We start from the raw sequence: 18,027 nt of genomic DNA, 5'->3' as shown, positions 1-18,027 counted from the left end.
AGTCCCCAAAGTTTTATAACATTATTTTATTCGTTGGCTCAACAACTTTGAGAACTTTAAATTACTAATTGCAATCTACAGACGTGTTAATTTTCTATATAATCATTGGGGATGTGCAATTCTCTAGTTTCTCCTTAATATTATCTGTATTGTCTTATCCCTGCACCGTGATTAGTATTATTATTATGCATAGAATATTTGTATATAATCTTTAATGCTATTGTTTCAACCTTTGTATTTATTTATTCTTTCCTGCTTTTAGAAACACTTTTTATCTTAACAGTGATTTATCACATCGCCATATAGACAGCTTTCCGCTGATAGGGATATTAAAAACCATAAGATTAATTCCAGTTTTGTCAGCTTCATAATATAATATTGTTTGTGAGGGGCCGAAGGATCGGCCAAATAAAACAAAAAAGCCATACTAGAAATGACTTTATTCTTGGAATTTTAGTTATCCACAATACCTTATAAAAAGTGAAAATAAAAAAAATATTCTCTATTGGTTGTTTTGACAGTAGTTTATTTTATTTTGAGAGAAGAATCTCAAGATTCTAAGTTGGCTTCTTGTTTTCAGATTAAAGCTGAACTTATTGAATTCGAGGTAAAACAAAATTTTTAAGAGTTTATTTTGTAGGTTCTTTTAGTGTACAAAACGTGCCTTTTAAAATGTAATTGGCCTATTCATAACATTATTAGTATTCTAGAGTTGCTTGAATACACAGCACACAACTCATTTTTCAATCCGTGTATATTTTTCAGGGAATTACGTATAAATTGTTTGCTGTTATAAAAAATACAAAATTTTTAAGGAAAAGCAACTTATTAAGCTTCTCAAAAGTACAGGTTGAGGCCTTATTATTATCAAAGCATCTTTAGGGTTGTATCAACTTAACATCCCCAAGAAAATTTAAATTGGAAAGGCCTGCTTTTACTTTTTTTAATTCTCAAAAAATTACAGTTTACAATCTAATAAAGATTTGCCGTTTCAAATTGTTGTAATTTCCAAGTTAAATCTGTTTTTGAGGGCTATTGAGGTCTAACTCTATAATTGAATTAATTGCTATTGCTCCATTCCTATATCCCTGATTATTTTTATCCCACTGAAGCCCCTTTCTATCTTGTGTATATAAGATAAGAATATCTTTTCATTAAAAGGATTTAAATTTTTGGATTAAAAAAGTTTTTGGTGTGTGTAGTAGGTATAGTGTGGTTTAAGAGATAAGAATTATCAGATTTTGAAATATAAGATATGTTGATAGGATTAACCATATTTATGAAATCATTTTTGAATGAGTTACATGCGCTGCACCCATGCTTCTTATGCTTAAATGGTTATGGTAATTGATATATTATTATATTGCACCTGATTTTTATGTACTCTGATAAAATGATACTCGCAGATGGCTAAAATATCGATACCCCCCCATTACACCCCCTTTCATCCTGAATTAACAAAAGGACCAATAATTGAGGTTCAATTAATTTTCAAATAATTTTCCAATGTCAATATATCCACGTATATCCTATATCCATTGTCACTGCAATTCAGATTAACTGTAGGCCTTAAATTGTATGTATAAGGTTCAATCAAGGAAAAGGAAGACTTTTACAGTGCCTGTAAAAAAATGACGCCATACAATACAAATTACCAAATGGCAGGCCAGTATACATTTTAATTGATCAATGGATTGCCAGTACGACGTAGTTTTTTATTAGCACTATAAAAAGCATCAAAAAAGCTCAATCTGTTTGTCCTAGAATAAATCAAAAATAAGACTTATAGAATAATTCTAATTTATAGTTTTAAAACCAATTTACTTATTCCTTAAATTTTGTGATGTTATGTGATGTTTGATAATGTTTGATGTGCTAGAAAAGAGAATATTAAAATCTTTTGATGCAGCTCCAAAATTAAGAAAAATAGAATAATATTAAAATTAGATGGATTTTGGTTAAATCAGAAATCTTAAGGGATAAGACAATGGACGATAAATTGATTTCTCGTATTCATTCGAATCCGGTGGATAGGAACCGGTTCTCATGAATACGAAAAAACTATGTCTAGCATCGTATTATGTCCAGTTATCTACGAATATAGAAATGTACAATCATAAGATTAAAACCAGTTTTTTTAGCCGGTGCCTTCGGCACCACGGGGCTAAAAAACTAGTTTTAATCTTATAATTGTACATTCTATATCCGCGGAAAGCCGTTTATAATACGATACGAGAAATAACTATTACATTCCTAAAGATGATAAACAAAGTTAAACCTCTCTTTATGAATATTATTGATTTTAAAGTTTGAAAACAACCAATAATAATTCTATATAAGTACCCAAAGTTTTTAAGCCAACGAATAAGATAGCTGTGTAATTAACAGTCCAATGTCACCTCACTCCTTGGGTTAAATAAAGACATTATACAGCATATCTTAGGATTCTCTTTAGTTTTATTTCCTTTCATCTTTTTATGCAATTTCTAAGGGAGGGATAAGACAATGATTAGATTAATCTGTATTCCTTTCTTTTCCTAATATCCATATCTACCAATTTCTAAATAATTATTCTAAAAAATAAGGCATTTTCCGCCAGAGTGCCTAGATATCCCCCCCTCAATTTTTGAAAATAATGGAGAGGGGACATTTCATAAAAGTAATCGTTATTAGTAATTCACCCTAGGTTTTTGTAAGGTGTAGTTTTGAGGGAAAGTACTAAATTAAAAAACGTTGTAAGTGAATACACAGAGAAGAAACTACGCCGATAATATTTTCTTCTTTTAAGGGTTGCTTAAAGCGAAACAAACAGTCAAACGTACATTAAAGTGTTATAGATAAACTGCACTACCAAATAACAATAGAATACCTTAATTTAGATGAATCTGTAGAATCTTTCAGAGAATACGAGTCAACACGAAAAGTATCCTTAATGAAAAAAAGTTATGTTTTCTATTCTCAAAACATGGATGACAACATCCATAAGTAGCGAAGGATAAAAGATCAAGGACAAACGGACAAAGTGAGTTGTAAATTATATTTTGCATATTCAGCAAAATTCAGCTGTCTATCTTGAATGGCAGTTAAGAAAAAGACATTTTCTCCATAGCGTTACGTACTGACCTACAAAGTTAAATAATGAGTAGCTTTTTACTTTAATTTTGTCATATTTACTTCATTTGTTTAACTTATGTAAAGAATGTATTTTTTAAAATTTAACCAATGATCAAAAATGTTATTTCTATTTTTGAGATACAATGATAACTTAATGGAAGATAGATTAGGTTTAACCCCCATTCACCACTTAGGTAAGGTAAATTGATAAAGTTTTCTTTAGAATTTGTGAAAAAATAGATTATCTGATGTTAGTCTATCCCTACAAAACTTACTTGAAAGGTGAGCTGTAGAAGAATAAAATATTGAAAAAGCCTCATTCTAAGAAACTTGGTAACAATTGTGTATTATGATTCACTGTTCTATTTTATATCTAAATTCATCATTTTGAGTTATCTGAAACAAATAAAAATTATAATATTTATTTCTCGCATCGTATTATAAACGGCTTTCCGCGGATATAGAATGTACAATTAAAAGATTATAACTAGTTTTTTTAGCCCCGAGGTGCCGAAGGCACCGGCTAAAAAAATAGTTTTAATCTTTTGGTTGTACATTTTTATATTCGTAGAAAGCTGGATATAATACGATGCTAGACATAGTTTTTTCGTATGGATGAGAACCGGTTCCTATCCACCGGATGCGAATGAATACGAGAAAGATAATTCCTAAACATTTAGTATTGGCTGCTATTAGAACTAGAGGTCAGTCTACAAAATATATAATCACAAGTTTCTCTACCTTTGAACCTTATTTCAAAATAACATGATGTTTGTCTGTGTATGTGTGTCTGTCTGTCTACCTAGGATTTCGAAAACCCTTAAATTAATATAATTCTCATATAAAAATAAAAAATGATCCTGGGTCTGCCCCCAATCTAAGTGCCCCCTTAGGCCTATAGAGACATAGCCGCTGATTCAGAATATCGATAAAAAATGTAATGATATTCTCCAAGTCTAATTAATGTATGGGCTTTTTATGCTCTTTTCATGATTAACATCATTAGTAATAATGCATATATTTATTACAGAACCAAAATATATTTATCGTATGGCGAGGAATTTTATACTCCAGGATAGTTATCAAGAATCCGTAGTTTCCAAAAATTATATATGTATATACAGACAACTATCTATCTTCCTTTATCATAGACATTTTTTCTGCTTCTAAACTTTTTCGGGAATGGTCCCTTTTGTGGCAACGCGGCCCATTAAGGGGCGATTCGTCGTATTTTGAAAATGGCTTTTAATAGGTTATTTTAGGTAAGGTTAGGTTATATTGGGTTAGTTGATTGCAGGGTTAGGCAATTGGCCCTGCAGTGGCTAGAAATAGATGAAAGCTACTGTGAAAATACGAAGCGACACCATTGGTTGATTTTCAATGACCCAATAGAAAGGTTGCACAAGGTTAATGCGATGGGGAGATACAGTTATTTAACCTTTCTCCCTCTAGTGAACTACGTTATCTTTTTTGTTGGCTCAAATCTTTAAATTTTATTGGCTGGTTCTTTACTAGTAGTTTCCAAACTTTTCAACAAACAATTTTTAACATACAGAAGTTAGAAAGGGTAATTTTATGTATTAACATCGGGGATGTAAGAACTCATATTTTGTAAGCATTTATCACCTTTTGTAGACGAATCAGGTGAAATTTAAATAATTTATTATGAGTTGGTTGTATAAACCCGTACCTATTTTGCAATACGATAAAATTAACTTTATATCCCTATATACAAGAAAGAACATAATTACTTTTAGTCTGATATCATGTAGATTTTTGATAAGTCTGTAATAAAATGCCGTTTCATGCGATCAAACGCGGTTATACGCTATGTTGGAAGGGTGACGCAAATTTCAGATATAATTTTTCGCTGTTTGATTTACTGATTTTCTCTAAAAGATAAAAGCGATGCTTGCAAGATTATTTAATTCGCTACGATATAAAGTTGAAAAACTGAGATATGAAATTTGCGTCACCTTTCTAATATTGCGCATGACTGCGTTCGACATTTTATTACTGACTATCTACATTTTTAGTTGTTCAGAGGGGTAAAGAGAAACTATGTAATAATAAGATATAGAAATATCTATGCATTATGTAGCAGAACAGAACCTACGGACTAGGTAAGTTATATTCTGGATGTTCCATGAAACAAGACAAATTTTCAGCTTTCTACCTTAAATAATAGCCGAGATAATTGCATTACCTCTATAGGAGTACGGACTGAATGACGACAGACTAGGTATATTATAGGATACCTTCGCTATTTAAAAGAAGAAGTAAAGGGAAGCTTCTAAATATGATCATGTAATGTTTTTCTTAACTTCTAACCACTAGATGTTCCTTTTAGTAGCAACGAGGCTCTTCAATTCCTTTGTCTGTCAGCCTGACCGTCCGTAAATCTATAACATTATGGGAAAATAAGACTTTCTCAAATGTTATAAAAGATAGACGGCTGAATTTGATTTTAAAGATTCTCTTCCAATGAGCTTCCAGTATATAATTAACTTGGTCTGTCGGTCTGTTTAGTAATGATTCAAAAATATAAATATCAAAATACATTAAAGCGATTCATGACTTTTGTCCCATAAATTATAATTAACATTTATTCATGACCATGTAATATCTGATTTTTAATTTGCTTTCTTTGTCATACCATCCGATATTTTTATGCTAGGTACATATGGATGTTGCCATCCTTGTTAAATTTAAAAGTTACGAATTTTGGGTGGCTGGTAAGATAAAAATAAAGTTTGAAACTTTAACAATTTATGACAAAGTTTAAATTTATTTTTATCAATTATCTCGCTAAACTTGAGGCAAAGTAAACACATTTAAGAAAACTTTTTTTTTCGTGTTTTGATGGATGATTAATTTCATTACCTTTTTAAACAGAAAAAGTTATTGGGCGCTTTTACACAAAGTGCCTGTAGATCACTGATAACAATCCTTCACACTATTTCCCCATGCCCAATAAAGCCTTACATATCCTGACCTGATCTAAAGTAATTAAAAACAGACGAACCCACCTCTCTCTCGATTATCTAAATCAAAATACAGGATGTGTGTGTGTGTGTGTGTTTTGGGTGGGGGTAGTTACCAGTGGTCACCAATGTACTATGTGGGAAAGTGTCAGTTGTTATTTTGGTAAAGTTGGGAAAAACGTAGGTCAATTTATCGTCCATTGTCTCATCCCACAAGAGTCCTGTGAATACCTAATTTGTAGGTGGCTTAACATTTCTCATAGCTCATAATTGTAACCTGAAGATGGCTAAATTTGATAAACATTTAATTGCTATACTTGTCTTATAGAAGTTTAAAACAAACACAATAAATACATTCTTATAATAAAATAACAGGATGTGTGTTTGCCTGTGTGTCTGTCTGTCTGTACCGAAGGATCTTGCTAACCGCTGAACCGATCGGGTTCTCCTTTACAGGGTAGCTTCTCATATGTCCTAGGAAGGTTTATAACTTTTCAACCCCCCCACCCCAAAAAAAAATTATTTTTTTTTTAAAAACTAAAATAATTTTTTTTTTACTTTTAAAAAAAATCTAAATTAAAAAAAAAAAGATTTTGGTATTCACCTCCCCCCTCCCCAAGTGCCCCTAGAGGCCTCTAGGGGGAGTATCCGCTAGTATTATATAAACTACAGGGTTCGCCAATTAAACTGAACCAAACATCTAAATTTGTATTTTGGTTTTGACAGCAGCAAATGTAATGAAAAATATTTGTTTTAGGTTTAGGAATAAGCTTTTTTTAGGATTTTGTAGCATGACTGACAAACCAACAAACCAAGTAAAAACTTACAAGAGGCTCAAAGATATAGGAATCATCACAAAAAATTAACTGTCTATCTTGAATCGTTTTTTCTATAGTATTACGGGCTGAATGACGTACAAACAGACAAAGTAATTATGGATTGAATTATAGATAAATGTGGATTGGTAGGTCGTGTATATTTTATTTACAATTTCAAACAGCTTCGCTACTCCTAGACATAAAAGTCCTTGTTTGAAGCTTGTGTCTCCGGACAATACAGTTGACACGCCCTGTGTATAACTTGATATTCATGTGTCATTTTTAATAGCGAAGCAACTCTATAATTTACTTTGTCTGACCATTCATAATGCTTTAGGTTAATGTGATTTCCTCGGCTGCTGATTAAGATATATTGCCGGTATTTGGGATGTAGTGTATATTTGCTTTTTCTTTTTTACTCAATTTTTCTGTTTTTCAATCCATATTTTTGTGCTATTCATGGATTTTGTAATCCTTGTTTACTTGGAAAAAATTGAAATACCAGTACACACGTCATGCATATATTTACATAAAAAAATGTCAAATTTTTTTCTTTCTATTTCACCTTTTTTTGATGTGTCCTGATATGAAAAATTGATTAATCAAATGAAAAATGAAAAGGTCCACAAAAGATATTTTTAGTAGCGCAATTACTCTTTTATACTGAAATTTTTATATCCAAGCTATTGTTAACTTCCAATCCAGTGCTACTTTTGAGACATAATTGTCCATGTTCAATTATGAGCTAGATTACCTAGGACAATAATGAGAAAGTTACAAAAGAGTGAACATTTGGGTGCTATTCCTCAAAGTGTCTATAAAAGACACCCTGACCTTATGACATTTCTTAACATAACCCATGGATGTGGCCTATTCTTGTGGAGCTCTAACTCACCGAGGTTATATGCTGTACCTAAAATAACCTAAACGTAAAGTAAATAGCACAAACAAGGGAAACCGCCGACAATTTTGTCAATGAGAAGAACATAAAAGAAACTATCAAATATAAAAATAAAAGAGTAATTATAAATTTACATATTTTCCCCTTTTTTCTCTTCTTCTTACCCACTTGCAGGTACACCAAAAAACAAGTTTTACTCCAACAAAATATTTAATTTTCGGCAATTTCAAATTACATCCTTGGACGTATATATATTTAATTTTAAAAAATGATTTATAGTTCTGTATAATAAAAAATTAAATGAAAATGCCTACACACAAAATATTAATTCAAATCAATTGAAATTTTTGAACATCTGTCCCTGTGAATGGAAGCTTTTATTTTTCTTTCATTATTCTAATCCCGTACTTTTTGTTAAAGGATCCCAGTCTATAATATATTTTTGTTAAAAGATCCCAGTCTATAATAAATTGGGTTCAAAGCAAAGCTTATCATTAACACTAAGGGTCTGGATAGCTACAAAAATTTATTTAGATATATTAGAATCCATTTCAAATTTGGCATAATGAAATGATTCCTGTAACTGTTAGGTACAGTAATTCATTAGACAATGTTAAAAGAAATGAAAATCTTTATGTTCATGGTGAGCATGAGTATTTTGAATTATGTAATTTTGTAATAGGTTTATACAAAATTTTATGTAATTTTGTAATAGGTTTATATTTTGGAAAAGATTTATAAAAAATTTCAATTTGTCAGACTTCTGGTTATTGGTGTTACTCTATCTTGTTAATCTTCGTATTCTGACTTTCAGATTGGATACTTTGAGGTTTGTATCTATGAATGTTGTCACTCTTGATTATTCAGCAAAGCTACTTTATGAACCATGCTTGTTTGTTTGTTGGTTGATCTGTGAGGGTTTTCCAGTCGATTATTATGCTAAGATCTCAGGGATCTTAAGGGATGAGAAATGATCAATAAATATATGATATATGTATATACATCCCTTGGATAATAAACAATATTTCCCTTTCTTTTTAGATTACAATTGATAATTAAAAGTTTGTAACCAACCAATCAAAATTTATTAAATTACCCAAAGATTTTTTAAAATACCTATCTTAACAGTTTAAAGGAAAAATCTTATAATTCTTTTTATTCTCGACAAGTCATTTTGAGGTAAACCGCAAAATTTTTAATGTCCTTCCCGTTTTTTGAAGTTAGGTTTTTTTCACAGCCCTCCCAAATTCAAGGATTTTTTGGTTCTGTTTTACCAGACACTCCTTTTGGCCTTTCAGAGGGATGGACTCCTATAGGTGAAACCCTCCTTACTTTTACACTATCTTCTGATGCATGCACGCCTACGGTTTAAATAATAGAACGCAGCCGCATTTAACATTAAGCGTTTTATAACAAAATTGTGATGTTCTATAAAAATTTCCATAAATCATTTAACATTTAGCTGTAGAAATACAAAAGAATATAAAGAAATCCATTAAGAACATATTCATAAAACAAGGATGGTAACATCCATAAGTAGCAAAACATAAAATAATGGATGGACAAATAGAAAAAATATGTAATAGAGCAGAGGTTGAATTAGAAAAGAAAAAGTAAAAGAGATACTGTACAAAGTACATCAAAGAAAATCACGAAACCTTTATGAAAATAAGCGCTTCGGACTTACTGACGGACGGGCTATAAAAAATATTTAAAACGACAAAATAAAATTATTTAAGGGGTGAAGAGGTGAAATTTCTTGGGAGGGTATAATTCTTGCCTGGACCTATGATATATTGTAAAAGAGAAGCATATCGATTCAGCAGTTACCTACAGAGACACATATTGTCACCTTCATATAAGGCTAGAAATCAACCTTATTCGACATTCACTCAAAGCCCCAAAAATAATGGACTTAAAAGTGTATTAAACTGTATATAAGACATTTGCGAATATATTGATACCATTAATTTGCCTCTTAGATAGAAAAAAGTATGTTTTTTAATATTTTTCTCTTGCTACAAATCAAATTTCAAATTTGAGTCACCAAAAATGCTAAACTAATTTTTGCTCTAGAAGAATCAATTTTTGGAGTTAGAAAGTGCTTAATACCTCATTTTAATCGCCTGGCATTGCTTTATAATATACAGGTAATGACTTGGTTTTTTATGGAACAGCTGACTAAAAAATCGAGGTTTTGTGATAAACCCACTTTTGTTGTTGCTCCATAAATGATATTTTTTTCCCAATTTTTTTGGCTGTAAAGAAGCTTTATATATTCATATAACATCCACCTAAATTTGACTTTTGGTATTTTATTTATAACATCACCAGAGGGAATTGAATTTTGGAAAAAAATATCAATTTATATTTTACACTGCTATGCATTGTTCTTGTTCTTGTTTCTAAAAAAAATTTATATTATAAAAAAGAGAATTATTTAACGCTTCTATAGGTATGTTTATCATTTTTCTAGGCTTAATATAACTATAATTACACCATTTTAAAGTTAGACATCATAACATATTACCACAATTATTGAATCGGTCTGTATTATTAAGCTGGCAACTCTTAAAACAGCTGCATTTCATTATCCTATTATATAAAGTAGTAATCTTTGTTGTCTTTAGCTTAAGATTTCGACAATTACAGTACCTATTGAGTTCTGTGTTTTATGGATGCTTCCTATAGGACCCTGGATAGTTTTGGAATTTTGAAAATAATATCAATTTATATTTTACACTGCTATGAATTGTTCTTGTTCTTGTTTCTAAAAAATATTTTTATAATTAAAAAGAGAATTATTTAATGCTTCTATAGGTATGTTAATCATTTTTCTAGTCTAAATATAACTATAATTCCAGCATTTTTTAAACATCATTATATTCAAGTTATTGTAATTTTTAAATAAAATATCAATATCAAGAACTATTGGAACAATTTTTACCATGCAAAACAAGGTGTTATAAAGTGTAGGATCCCTCACAATATCTATTTGTCTGTCTATAATGCATTACACATGTAATGCTAATAGAGAGGATGCTATAAGAGTGCTCTTATAATGTGAACTTCTCATAATTGAATGGGCTTCCTGAAACCAGAGACCATAAAGTTGGCCTAGTAACTACAAAGGGGAGTGCAGGAGTATCCAGGGGGGAGGTGCTTGTAAAAGGGTAATTTTTTTAGGGATGGGGTATAATCACCTCCCTTAATATATTATGGGGGGTATAAACCCAGCCTTTTAAATTTTTTTTAATAGGAGTAAAGAAAATCCTTAAAACTTACAAATCTAGGAATCAAACTAGCACCCCAACCAATAATCGGTTCCATGCAAAATGTAGGAGTGGAAAAACATTGAAGGGACAAATGCATGAGTCCCAAACGTCAGAGTGGAACAAACGCAGGAGTGGGACAAACGTTGGAGTGGACAAACGCAGGATTTTTGGGACAAACGTCGGAGTGGACAAACACAGGAGTCCCAAACTTTTTTTTCAATTTTGAATTTTTGTTTACAAACACAGCCCCCCCTACCTTCGTCCCGTTACTTTTCTTAGTTGGGTTAGGTTAGGATATAGGCTAGGGGGCTGAGCGCTGCAGCCATAGTCATTATTTTGTAGACAGGGGTATAAAAAATTTCAAAATTGTAATATTATTAAAATAGTAGACACTTCTAGGTTTTATTTAAGCAATGTCCACTCCAATGTTTTCCACTCCGACGTTTGTCCACCTTGATGTTTGTCCACTCTGACGTTTGTCCCATTCTTACGTTTGTCCACTCCGATGTTTGGGACTCCTGCATTTGTCCACTCCGATTTTTGGGACTCCTATGTTTGAGGTAGAACCCCAATAAGTAAATCTCAATAAAACTTGATAAAATTATGCAAAATATCAAAGTATTCAATCCCTGAATTTCAACCATCTATCTTGAATAGGAGTAGAGAAAATCATGAAAACTTGAATTGTAGGAATCGATATAGCCCACCCCAGTTTTTTGGCAAATCCTAATGAAACTTGATGAAAATATGGAGTATTGATAGAGAGAGAGAATATTCAATCCATGAAAATTTAAGCCTTCTATCTTTTATAGAAGCCGAGAAAATCTCGTTTTCCCCTTTCTGTCTCAGACAGACAGACATACCAATGGACAGACATACAGATGAATGGACAGACAATGGACGGACAAATATTTTGAATTATAGAGTAGCTTCACTACTAAAAAACTAAATAGGATAATTGTTGTACACAAATTGATTTCAGTATGTTTTAAATGAGCTTACATAATCAAGGACGTCCAAGCTTTTTGATTTGGGGGGGAAGGGGGGAGGGAAATTTGGGCATCCCCATGTTTATTTTGTGGGGTAATCTTTATATAAAAAAGGCAAGGACGTCAAAGCTTTTTATATTTTTTTTTTTGGGGGGGGGGGGAGAGGGGAAGATTAAAAATTAAAAATTTAAAAATTATGGGGTTGCCCCAAATTAATTAATAACCCTTAACCCCCTACCCCCCCCCCCCCCTACTCCCCACCGGGACATCCCTTTACATAAAGTAATGATTATAAAGTTGCTAAGTACCTTACTGCTACAAAAATCATCTTCCAACATTTAAGATTAATTCTAAAACGCCTGAATTAACAATAAGAGCTAACCATGCACAGTGCCTTCGAAGGTGCTTTGACTTAAGTGTCAGAACCTAAATTGGGACATAGTGCATTTCATTACCCTAGGTTAGGTAACTTCATTTCACTTTTCAAAAAAATCTAAAATGCAGCGGTTTTTGAGAAAATTAGATTTAAAAATTTCTAGTTAAATTTTCACCCACTAGGAGTTACCGCATAATCATGACAAGAAAATCAAAGATTATTTATTTAATATTTTGAACAACTTTGCTTTTATAAAGTCAGTCATAAAACCTCCCTATATATGATTTATTTAAGGCTGAATTTCTGTGACCTTAGCAAAGCAATTGATAAAAATAGCCATTAATTACATCACTTCAGGAGTGGTTTTATGAAGAAATTTATTAGAGCAAACTTGTTCAAAATTAAAAATAAATAATCTTTGCTTTTCTTGTTATGATTATACGGTAACTCCTAGTGGGTGAAAATTGAACTTGAAATTTTCAAATTTAATTTTCTCAAAAACCGCTGCATTTTAGATTTTATTGAAAAGTGAAATAAAGTTACCTAACCTAGGGTAATGAAATGCACTATGTCCCAATTTAGGTTCTGACACTAAAGTCAAAGCACCTTAGAAGGCACTGTGCATGGTGTGGATATACACATCCTAATTGTAAAAATGTTTTGCTTTTTAAAATTGTAAATCAATTATTCAGGAATCGTTTTACTTTGTTTGTTTACTAGCAGCTGCGCTCCAAACATCTAGGAGCTCTGTAATTAAAGGAGTAAGAAAATTAGTAAAATAGCCTTATACTTTACCGAAATCTTAAGCTACAGACAAAAAAGCTTTATATAACATGTATTAATTTGTAAAACTGCAAATGATAAAATATGACCTATTTTTTTCTCTTTAAAAATTCTCTTTAAACACCTCCCCCTTTTTATATAAAGATGCTAATTCCCCCCTAACCCCAAGAGGATATAAGCAGTAAAAACCCCGCAGGTGGCACAATTTTCTAACACTTCTTTCTTATTTAGTCTTTTAAAAGGATTCAAAATGCATTGACATATATATATTTTTTTTTAACTCTTATTTTATACATCTTAATTGGAACTGATGATCTATTTTTATAGAGAAACATATGTATTCCATCAATAAAAAGTTAAAAATTAAGTGTGTTTATACATATAATAATTACTATATATAATAGGATAATGAAATGCAGCTGTTTTAAGGGTTGCCAGCTTAATAATACAGACCGATTCAATAATTGTGTTAATATGTTAAGATGTCTAACTTTAAAATGGTGTAATTATAGTTATATTTAGCATAGAAAAATGATAAACATACCTATAGAAGCGTTAAATAATTCTCTTTTTTATAATATAAATTTTTTTTAGAAACAAGAACAAGAACAATGCATAGCAGTGTAAAATATAAATTGATATTTTTTTCCAAAATTCAATTCCCTCTGGTGATGTTATAAATAAAATACCAAAAGTCAAATTTAGGTGGATGTTATATGAATATATAAAGCTTCTTTACAGCCAAAAAAATTGGGGAAAAAAATATCATTTATGGAGCAAAAACAAAAGTGGGTTTATCACAAAACCTCGATTTTTTAGTCAGCTGTTCTATAAACAACCAAGTCATTACCTGTATATTATAAAGCAATACCAGGCGATTAAAATGAGGTACTAAGCACTTTCTAACTCCAAAACTTGATTCTTCTAGAGCAAAAATTAGTTTAGCATTTTTGGTGACTCAAATTTGAAATTTGATTTGTTGCAAGAGAAAAATATCAAAAAAACATACTTTTTTTATCTCAGAGGCAAATTAATGGTACCAATATATTCGCAAATGTCTTATATACAGTTTAATACACTTTTAAGTCCATTATTTTTGGGGCTTTGAGTGAATGTCGAATAAGGTTGATTTCTAGCCATAAGTTTATGAAAATCTAAACTTAAAAACAAGGATGACAACATCCATAAGTAGCAAAGCTCAAAAATTAAGATTGTATATCAGGAAAAAATACTATAAAGCAGTGTCATATAATAAATATTAATATTGGTAAAATAGGGAAATCATCACACCTTTAAATCACGCAACCTTATAATCATGAAAACTTAAAAATCTAGGAATCGATCTAGCACCGCATGATATGTAGAACATGAGCATACTCAATCCCTAATAATTTCAACCGTCAATCCTGAATAGAAATTGAGAAAACCATGAAAACCTAAAAAATCTAGGAATCGATCACCAGGGGCGTCCAAGCTTTTTTTTGGGGGGGGGGTAAAAATTTTTTAAGGTGGGGGTAATTCGTTTTTGGGGGGAGGTAAAATGGCGCACGAAGCGCGCCGCAAATTTTTTTTACCCCCCCCAAAATTTTTACCCCGGGGGTAAAATTTGCTTGGGGGGGAGGTAATTACCCCCCCTGAAATCTGTTGGCAGGGGTAAATTTAGTTTACCCCCCCCAAAATTTACCCCCGGGGTAAAATTTTTGGGGGGGGTAAAAAAAATTTGCGGCTCGCTTCGCGCGCCATTTTACCTCCCCCCAAAAACGAATTACCCCCCCCTTAAAAAATACCCCCTCCTAAATGGTTGGGGGTGCCTACGGCACCCCAGGGTAGGGGTAAATTTTAAATAAGGGGGGGTAATCGCCCCATTACCCCCCCCTTGGACGTCTATGTCTAGCACCCCAATGAATAAGAAAAAAAATTAATAAAACTTGGTGAAAATCTGAAGAATATAAAATCAATTAATCCATGAAAATTTCAGCCCTTTATCTTGAAAAGGAGTTGAGAAAATCACGAAAACGTAAAAATCTAGGAATCGATCTAGCACCCTAAATAACAAACAGACGGACAAAACAATGTATATATTAGATGGGCATATATAGTGGGAATCTTCTCTAAAAATTTCAGCTGTCTATCTTGAATAGGAGCCGAGAAAATCACGTTTCCCCGAATTCATTAATTACAGACGGACAGACGGACATTGTGAATTATAGAGTAGCTTCGCTACTTAAAAAATTACACCCAACAGTTTGATAATTATATACATATATAATTATGACGCGTTTGGTGGTCTTTCAGTCTGTCTTTAATGCAACGAATAAAAGAATTTATAAGGGGGCAATGTGATTGTGATTTTCATTTCTGCTGTAGAAAATAAACTTAGCTTTTACTCAATTTGACAGCAATTTTTTTTACTTCATGTCATCCTTTTTTTAGATTAATCGTGTTAGTATGAGAACAAGCAAATAAATATCTCAAAATTATGAAAAATTACTCAAAATTATAAAAAGCAGTAAAAATATAGTTAGAGATGATTGTCCTTAGAATTAAAGAATTTTTTTCATTAAAAAGCACAAGCACATATACCTGTTGAATCGCTAAATATATCTACATATTTTTATTGTAGTTTAAACACTTAAAAAGGCATTCTAATCGTTTTAATCTTTTTTCCATAAATGTGTTACATCTTTATTTAATTTTCTCATAAACTCAAAGTATTAATTCTATTACACATAAATTTGAAAAAAAGTATAAAGTGGACCAACACTTTGGTTATGTACCGTAAAACTAACCAAATCTTGAGACCTTCGTTGAATTGAGATGCAATATCAAGTATTTCACGCAGAAAATATAACAGAGAGAGAAACAGTTTCATCGGAGAATCAAACATTTTCTCGGAGACTTGGCATGATAGTGCGGAGTATTTCGACCGAGACTTTTACTTTGAGTATGTGGATAAAACATTTAAGGAGGGGAAGGTATAAAGGTGTGTTAGTGTTAGTTATAGATCTAGAAAAATATTACTCCTTCCTTTTCATTCAAAGATTTTATTTAAAGGAAGTCTGAATGAGTATGTTTACATTCAATTTGTTTGAATAAAATTTACACTTTTTCTTATATTAAATAATTGTCTTTCTTAGACATTAATGCTTAATTTTCTAACACCATTGCAAAATACTAGATCAAAATGTCTTAGAGTAGAGAAGCCAAATTATAAAATCTATGAAACTTTTCCTTCAGTAAAAATCCCGAAAATTTGGAATAGTTGGGCAGGTGAGCTAAGATCAAGATTAAATTCATCCAAAGCTGTTAAAAAATATGTAAAAAATAAGTGTATATCAAAGTACAAAACATTTCAATGCAGGGAGAGAAAGTGTTATCCCTGTGGAAAAATATAAATATAATTTAAATATCGCAACCAGTAAGCTACTTTAATGCCATACCCTGTAAATAGCTAATATTATTTTATATTATTTGTGAAACTTGTAAATATTTTTAAAAAATTAAATGAAAAATGGGCCGAAGGACAGTCAAGATTGACTTTAAAGGCCCTGTAGTACAGTTACCCTAATTATGTCAATATAAATAAATATATCTATAAAAATGATGTAATTTAAAATGTATTTAATTATTTGTAAAATTAATCTGTAATTTACTGCTAATAAATCATATCATATCATATCAACTCTCTTTTTTCTTTCTTATTCTCTCTTTCTCCCTCTCCCCCTTTCTCTTTCTCTCTCTCCCTTTCTTTCTCGATTATAATCCTCTTTTTTATGATTTCCCATATTATACAAACAGGTATTTGAAGCAACAAGCAGTTCTAGGCAGGGGGAGGGGGGCATTGTGCAGTTCTTTACACTATTCCCCAAAGTTTTATAATAGCATTTTCATATTCGTTGGCGTAAAAAACTTTAGGAACTTTTATTGAATTTTGCTTGGCTTGTTCATTAGTTGAGTGTCTAAATGTTTCAACCACAAATTGTAAATTAAGATGTGGTGATTTTTGTATCATTATTGGGAATGTACATCAATGTATAGACCATTGTCTTACCCCTTTAGATCCCTGAGTTCTAGAAACTAGATAAGAGCATTCAAGTCTAATTAAGCTTCTAAATTAAAGCCTTCAATTGAGAAATAGAAAACATAGAGGACATTTATAAATTTCAATCCAGCTGTTGAATTAACTAGCGGTTGAGCCCATCGAATATGGGTGCTCTGTATTCAAAAGCGCATAAAGTTGCTAAAAAATAGATTAAAACCATCACAAGAGTAAAATCTGAAAATGAAATAGCCTAAAACTAACAAGGGACATATATAAAAGGATATTTTTTTCTTTATCATAAATTTAAACAACTTAATCGATTGAGTTTACAGTTTCGTGTAATTTTCACATGGGTCTGGGGTTAGATTTAAAATTGTTTTCTGTTCTTCACTGCCAATATACATAAAGTAAGACATAAGGGACGCAGCCGTTAAAACATTAAAAAACTATTCAACAAACAAGGATAAAAAATATAGAAGTGACTAAGCTATAAAAGTAGGAAGATTCACAATACAATGTAAGCTAAATGAAAAGATAAACATTGTCATAAAAATCTTCACAGAGCAAAATTCAATCAAAAATTCGTTATGGCATTACTGACCAATTAAACTAGATTTAATACTGAATGCTCTTTATTTATGGTAACTGTCAATTATTGTTTAATCTCAAATAAGGAGGTCTGCATTTCTATCACGAAAAGCGCCAAATTCGAAATTTAATAATTTCTAATGATTTGAATAAAATA

At 31.3% G+C, this 18,027-nt stretch overlaps 1 protein-coding gene across 3 annotated transcripts in view; it reads right to left on the bottom strand.

Moving 5' to 3' along the window:
* LOC145329465 (uncharacterized) overlaps positions 1 to 3,512 on the bottom strand; it is a 38,294-nt gene extending 34,782 nt beyond the window's left edge. For all 3 annotated transcript variants that reach the window (XM_080173623.1, XM_080173624.1, XM_080173625.1), the window contains exons 1-2: positions 3,390 to 3,512; positions 2,870 to 2,928 (exon numbers count right to left, since the gene is read on the bottom strand). In XM_080173623.1, the coding sequence (XP_080029749.1) occupies positions 2,870 to 2,928; positions 3,390 to 3,434 (104 nt within the window). In that variant the 5' untranslated portion in view covers positions 3,435 to 3,512. The remainder of the gene's footprint in view (positions 1 to 2,869; positions 2,929 to 3,389) is intronic.
* Between the last annotated feature and the right edge of the window lie 14,515 nt (positions 3,513 to 18,027).

The sequence above is a fragment of the Acartia tonsa genome, chromosome 10 (genome assembly GCF_053477335.1).
Source record: "Acartia tonsa isolate MP-2025a chromosome 10, ASM5347733v1, whole genome shotgun sequence".
In the NCBI taxonomy this organism is placed as follows: domain Eukaryota; kingdom Metazoa; phylum Arthropoda; class Copepoda; order Calanoida; family Acartiidae; genus Acartia; species Acartia tonsa.
Note: the sequence above shows the minus strand (reverse complement) of the source record. Positions and strands in the feature narration are given on the sequence as shown.